Source organism: Aphis gossypii, unplaced genomic scaffold (assembly GCF_020184175.1).
Source record: "Aphis gossypii isolate Hap1 unplaced genomic scaffold, ASM2018417v2 Contig00385, whole genome shotgun sequence".
NCBI lineage: Eukaryota > Metazoa > Arthropoda > Insecta > Hemiptera > Aphididae > Aphis > Aphis gossypii.
In genome coordinates, this window is record NW_026083087.1 from 62,824 (window position 1) to 70,317 (window position 7,494).

Genomic DNA, 7,494 nt, shown 5'->3' on the forward strand with positions numbered 1-7,494 from the left:
AAGTTTGAACTTTTACAACTTTTCAAAATGTTGTACTTATATCATTAACCGTTGATAAAATAGAAATTTATTATAGGTACTAAATTAATTAAAATTACATTTACAAAAATATTTGTTCTGTATATTTTTTAATATCTTCAACTGTTGGTGAGATATATTTATGTTAGTGTTTAAAAATCGGTCTTATCGATATTTTTCAATATTACAACGTAAATTATTACAATTTGTATTGTTTACTTATCGATAACTCCAAAAGTTATTTTTATAAATTAGAGTAATAACTACAATGAATGCTCATATAATTCACTGATATTACTTTTATCAGCTCCTTATCGTTATTTTGATAGTTTACGTAAATTAAGCAGCCTAAATTCTCTAGTCTAGAGATTAGTTTAGGAACAGCCGTCAGACGTCACTCGTTTTTAATAGTGTTTGTATTCAATTGTTTTTTTCTGAAAATATTGTCGTGATTTTATAATATTATGTGTTCGAAAAATAGAAATAATGTTTATTTATTGGGTAATGAATGCAGTCAAATTACTGGTGGTAAATTGCCATTCATTAAGCAGGCTTTATTAGATTTTTCTACAACTTACGAGTTGTTAAATTAAATATACGTGAAAGTGCTCGTCTTGCTGTACGTGAAATAGTAATATTTTGGGAAAAAGCAAGAATTCTTGTACAAGACATTCAGCATTGTATATCTAAGCTGGAAAAATTATATCATGAATGGAGAATAGTTCAAAAAAAGTCTACAAAAATAACCGAATGTCAAATTAAAAAAGAAGTCGTGTTCTCCTCAAAATCGGACGATTTATTTGACATTGCTCATGCGAACGCATTAAATATGTTAGGTAATAATTTTTACTATGACATTCATATTTTGTTTAAAAATGTTTAAAAAAACATTTCTTATTATAGGTATCGAGGAAGATCGAGATTTTTTACTTCTCCAAAGAGAAAAAGGCCGAAAAGGCTATATGATGGACGTTGATACTAAATTGGTTAAAGCTGAAAAGCGAAAGGCTGATCGATTAAAATCATTAAATGAAGCATCTAAACGTTCAAAAATAGAAGCAGAAAAATTAGGTATAGTACATAATGAATATTCGTAAAACACGATATAAAAATAATATATTTATAATATAAATATATTCTTGTAAAACAAATTTTTAAAATAACTACATAATTTATATAATTTTTTTTTTTGCAGATACCAAAATAGAACTGGTTTCATTTTCTTCTGAAGAAGAATACGAGGTTGACCATACTTCAGAATCTGATACTGAAATACCTTCCATAAGTACGAGGATCTCGGTTAAACGAGGTAAGATTGATTTTATTAATGATAGACTCGTCATGGTTTTGGATCGTTGCAAAGTTAATGATCGTGATGCAGTTCACATTCTTATGGCAACTGCTGAAGCATTAGGACACGATACTTGAATTTAATTATTAACCGAACACCTATAAGGCTTCTAATATAGGCAGAATAAATGGGGCTTGTATTATTTTGGAACAGTTACTAAATAAAAGCCTTCTTTATTTGCCATGTCGTCATCATATTTATGAACTTATACTACGATCAATATTTGAATTGAAGATGACCAGTTTTTCAGGTCCAGATATTATGCTGTTTAAACGATTCCAGCAAGCTTGGGAAAAACTAGACTCAAAAAAAATAACAATTGGTACGGCAAACAATGATATACAATTAAAAATTATGGACGTAAGTAACGATATAATAGAATTTTGTACGCAACAACTACAAAAAAATCATTACAGAGATGACTACAAAGAGTTAATAGAATTAATATTAATTTTTCTCGGAGGATGCCCATCTGATGAAATCACTATAAAAAAACCTGGTGCTATTCATCACGCTAGGTGGATGGCAAAAGCGTTATACTCATTAAAAATATATTTATTTAGAGATCAGTTTCATTTAAATATAAAAGAGAAAATCGGGTTAAGGGACTTATGTATATTTTTGATTCGTCTTTACATGAAAGCGTGGTTTGGGGCTCCAAATGCTGCAACAGCACCATACCAAGATTTTAATTTTATTAAAGATGTATATAACTATTATGACTCCGATGTTTCAAAAACAATTCTAAAAAAATTCTGTGGACATTTATGGTATTTGCCTGACAAAGCAATAGGTTTTTCATTTTTTGATAAAAATGTATCTGTCGATTTAAAAAAAAAAAGATGGTTAAAGCTTTAACTTCAAAGATGGCTCAGATGAAATAGTAAAAACAATATCAATTAAACCCCATGAAGTTTCATCTTTAGTTACAAAAGATTTTAGTCATTTTGTAACGAAAAATACAAAAATATTTTTTGAACGTTTCGGTATTGACACACATTTTTTAAATGATGAACCAGATGAATGGATTAACAACACTGCGTATAACGATGGAGCAAATACTGTAGCTCATATTAATGTTGTTAATGATACGGCAGAAAGAGGAGTGAAGCTAATTGAAGAAAATAACAGCATTTTAACTAAAGATGAAGATCAAAAACAGTACATACTACAAATTGTAAAAAATTATAAAATTAATTATCCTGACGGTAACAAATCGACACTACAATAATATTATGTTATTAAATATTATTAACTATTAAAAAAAATTTTATTAGTTTAAGTTCATTGTACAATTTTTATATACTCGTACAACATTTATTTTAGATACAATAAATTAACATTTTTAGTTTTAAATATATTCATGGAAAAGTAAAAAAAAACACAGTTTTTATACTAAGGTACAATATATTTCACCAACAATTGAAGATATCAAAAAAATTATAGAACAAATATTTTTGTAAATGTTGTTTTAATTAATTTAGTATCTATAATAAATTTAAATTTTATCAACGGTTTATGATATAAGTACAAAAATTTGAAAAATTTTAAAAGTTCAAACTTTAAGTTCAAATAGGCACGGGTTAACTTTGTTTGATTGATTCAATATTTCATGTAGTTATATTTTTTTTTGTATGTACACTGTTTAAGGGGGTGAGATGAAAACATTTTTGATTTTTTTTTTTTCATCTATAGTGAAAGACCACCCTAGGGTACACGGTTAGACCGAACGACGAACGATGGCTTGAGACGATGACCGGATGACCACACTGAAGCTGGACTGCAGAGCTGCACGTTCCAAATTAAAGCCAATGAATATAAAATATTAACACGTTCACGATCTAGTGACTTGATACGTTTATAAAATGGTAAGAGCACCCGTGAGCAGTAATAAGTGTAAACACGTGTAAGAGCAAAACGCATAAAAAAATGGCAACGGAGCAGACGAAGCGAAGAATCGGTAGTAGTAACGGAATCACGCACACACACATATCGACAGTAAAACGACGGTTACGGCGGCAATCTACGCGTCGTTACCCGAACCCGGGGGAAGAGAGCATCAGGCTGACCAACATAGCGAGTAACCGAGCGTGGTCAACACTTACCGCCGAACAGCGGCGAATTTGAAGATATGAAAAGATCGAACAAGCACTTTTACTAAAAAATAAAAATATATCTTGAAAAATATCAAAAAAAAAAAATAATAAAATTTTTGATGAACTTTTGGAAACATCCGACAAAACGAGATTTAAATTATGTACAGTACAATGCACATATGATGCATTTGGAATTATATCAGAAATTCTTTTTTGAACCCCAGGGAAGCTACCACTGAATACCGAAGCGCCATCATATCCTTGGCCCCTACATTTCTTTATATCTAAATTATAATTCTTTAAAATAGGTATAACATTTTCGAACGTATATAAGTGAGACCACGGGGGACTGGAAAATTCGAAAAAACGAAGAGCCTGTAAAAACCTGGAATGTTAAACTCTGGAATTTAATACCTGGAAAGTAGAAATCTGGACTGTAAAAACCTGGACGGTAAAAAATTGGAATTTAAAATTTTGAAATCCGTAATAATCTGGACCGGACAAAACTGGACGGTAAAATTCTGGACCGGACAAATCTGGACAGTAAAAACCTGGACCGGACAAATCTGGACATTAAAAATGAACTTTTAAGGGGTATGAGTAGGCCATAAATATTGTTTTAATAATATTTTATTATAATGTTTTTTTTTTTGGGGATTTTTTTTTTTATTATTAAAAATAAACATCATACAATGTATATGGTTCATCTACATCCTATAAGCAAAGCCTGTGTTGGAGGCAGAGAGTTATTTTGGTGAATTTTGGGATACATTCAAAAACCTTCAATTTTTACTCCAAATTTTATTTTTACGAATATAACAAAAGGTATGATTATAGGTATTTTAAATTCATAGAGCGCATAATATTAATATATAAATAAATATATTTATTTTTTAAGTATCTACCTACCTATTTTAGATGACCTAAATACATTTTCTGTAAGACAATTCTGACAAAAATTACACTTTTGGCCAAAATAGTTTTAAATTTTATAATTCTTTAGATTTCGTACAATGATCATGTTGAATCGTGTAGTTTCATAGGTCCATTTTAAGCATTTGAGAATAAATATTTTTGAAATAAAGCCCATAAACCAATAAAAAAAACTCCAAAATCTTCATAAAGTTATAAGATAATATATTTTATCTTATTAAGTATAATTTTACGAAATTATTAATCATGAATTCTAATTTATGCAAGCAAGATTTATGCTTGTTTCAACCCATATTACAATTATTGTATATGGATATGATATGCGCGATTTGAATGTACCAATAATGGTGGCGTCCAGTTTGCCGTCCCCTATGTTAATACATAGGTAATAAACCATTTTTGGGGTATATTTTATAATCAAATTATGTTTTAATGTTTTAAATGTAAAAACAAACGTCTTACGAGTGAACAAAATTACAGAAGTACTTACCTAGCCACCTAAGTAATGAATATGTTCATACATGAATGATTATTAGTAAAGGCTATACATATTATCTACTCTGATATTTCACGACTTTAAAAGTATGATATGAAAAGGTTAAGAGCAGACAGCAGTAGTCCTAAAACCACAAAATTCTAATTACTTAGTGTTAGTGATGTTGTACCTATTATCATTTATGGCATTGTTTAAAATAAAAGAATATACTTTAAACGTTATTAGTATTTACCCAAAATTTGCATGTATATATACAAGAAATTATCAATTAACTATAATATCATTGTTATTCTTTGTTTTCATATATCTTATTTCGTCCAAATTGATAATTAAAATGTGTATTTAACCAATGTTAATATAGTGTTTAAGTTTTTTGTTAATATAACATTAACTACCTACTTATAATAATCCTTGTTTTAAATTGTCAATTCATATAGCTTTACAATTTGAACATGTCGTAATGTTTTAACTATCCCAACCTATAAAATATGGCTGTAATATGAAAATATGTAAATGTTTGCAGTTTTGATAAATGTTGTTGAAAATTGAACGTTACCTACATAAAGTGACCATACTTACCTATAGTTTTTTAGCTAAAATGGGACAAAAACACAAAAAAATATATAATTTTCCGTTATAAACAAATATTATTTTTAACAAAATTATGCAGTAGGTATAGGTATGTAGGATATTGTTTTTAATGGACAAAAAAATTAAATTTATCACACTTAAATATTTACTATAGGTAACTAGGTAAGTATGCTTGTATATTTTTCGTTCAAACAAATTTCTTAAATAAATCAGCCGATGACTTCAGGAACGAGTAAAATACTTGACAAGACAATTTAAAATTAACTTTTTTGAAACTGACACTTGAAGCTGTGTTTTTTCGGCCATCCATAAATTGTTTATCAAAGAAAAGGTTATAACCTATATTATATTAAATTAATCGATGTTAATACGTAGCTAAAATAGTTATTTAATATTTTATAATTCTCTTTTTCTATCCAGATGCCATTACAGTCAAACAGCCATACGGCATACACTCATGCAATACACATACCTACCTAAGAAATAAGATTTAATAAAAACATTACTACGTCAACGAAAATCAATTTTCGTTATTTTTTTGTCTACCTTTTTTAAAACACAGATACGAAAAACGAGACTGTCTCGAGTGTCTTATTCAAAATGTGACGTGTGGTCACCTCGACTTTACATCTTACATGCTTAGAAAAAAACATACCTATGTATACAGCAGTACTACAGCACAGATATATAATTGCATACAATATCAATTGCATAATTATTTATTATTTTAGTTATTGTGAATTATAAAAACTTAATTTTAATGTTTTGTAGTTATCTTTATTTTATTATGGTAATATATTGTATTTTATAAAATTGAAATAAGTACAAAGTATTTTTATAGGTAATTTTATTACAGTGTTCAAATGGCGTTTTATAAAATACCTAAAATAGTACAACATTATCATGTTGATAATATATAATGATTTGTAATACCTATGATATATTACTTAATTATAAAAAAGTTTGTTCGTCAATAAAACCACTTTTATATCATCTCACTTATTACAAGAATACCTATATGTTAGTGACAAAACATGGTAGAGCGCATATTGCAGTTGTAATGTTTCCGGTAAAGCATACGACAAGAAAGCCGACATCGGTGACATCGTTATACAGTATCAATTTATTATAAATAAACTAATTGACCATCAAAACAAAAGTTTTCCAATTTTAATAATTAATGGTCTAAAATTACAATTTTAGTATAATAATATTTACGTAGTACCTATTTATAAACATGCAATGGTAAATGGACAGCCGATAAGCCGGGTAAAACCCAACTTCGAAAGATCCGACTAATGTGTTTAATTTACATTTTTACAATGATATTCATTCATTGACAGTCCGGCGTCCAGTGACTTATTAGTTATTTGATGCTTACATTGTTAAGACTAAGAGCTGTGCGTTTATTAAAAATTGCAGTTACTGTATCTTGTTTAGTTGTGTCTTAGATTTTAAACCATGAAGCATCAAGGATATTTTTACGTAAAAAATGGTTCGAAAAAAAACAACGTAACGTAAGTATTAAGTATTTTGTCAAGGTAGGTATATTTTATCCTCCACGAAGTTTCAATGGTTACATCAAGCTACAATTTTTAATTTCTTAATGTTACAAAATAATTAATAAGTAGGCCTCGGATTTTGTAGCAAATGCTTCTTTTGATGGGAGTGTGATAGAGAGATATTTTAAAATTTTTTTCACAACCCCAGAGACGTATTTAGGAATTTTGCACCCCAGGTTATCTGAGTGCCATTACTTTTTTTTATCACCCAAATGACCTATGGAACATATTATATCAAAATGCTCTCTAAAATTGACCGCCCGGGGCCCTAGTCACCCCTCCCCCTTTGGCCATCCCCTAAATACTTCACTGCACAACCCTAAGTATATTTATGTGCCCAAGACGATGATGTGATTTAAAATGAAATGTATCTCCTTGTTGCAAACATATTATAAATTATAATTATAATTTAGTAAAATGAATGAGTTTGCGACCCGCATCGTATAT

General features: G+C 28.7%; 1 protein-coding gene across 1 annotated transcript; it reads left to right on the plus strand.

Moving 5' to 3' along the window:
- The first annotated feature begins 869 nt into the window (after window positions 1-869).
- Window positions 870-2,600, plus strand: LOC126553963 (uncharacterized). Its single transcript, XM_050209079.1, has 2 exons — window positions 870-1,089; window positions 2,467-2,600. The coding sequence occupies exons 1-2, from the start codon at window positions 870-872 to the stop codon at window positions 2,598-2,600; spliced, it is 354 nt and encodes a 117-aa protein (XP_050065036.1).
- Window positions 2,601-7,494: the final 4,894 nt, after the last annotated feature.

Bases quoted from the DNA above. Each gene is read 5' to 3' on its own strand.
- LOC126553963 (XM_050209079.1), top strand. From the start codon at position 870: ATGACATTCATATTTTGTTTAAAAATGTTTAAAAAAACATTTCTTATT. The intron at 1,090-2,466 runs GTATAGTACATA...ATGATACGGCAG, and splicing joins AATAGAAGCAGAAAAATTAG to AAAGAGGAGTGAAGCTAATT.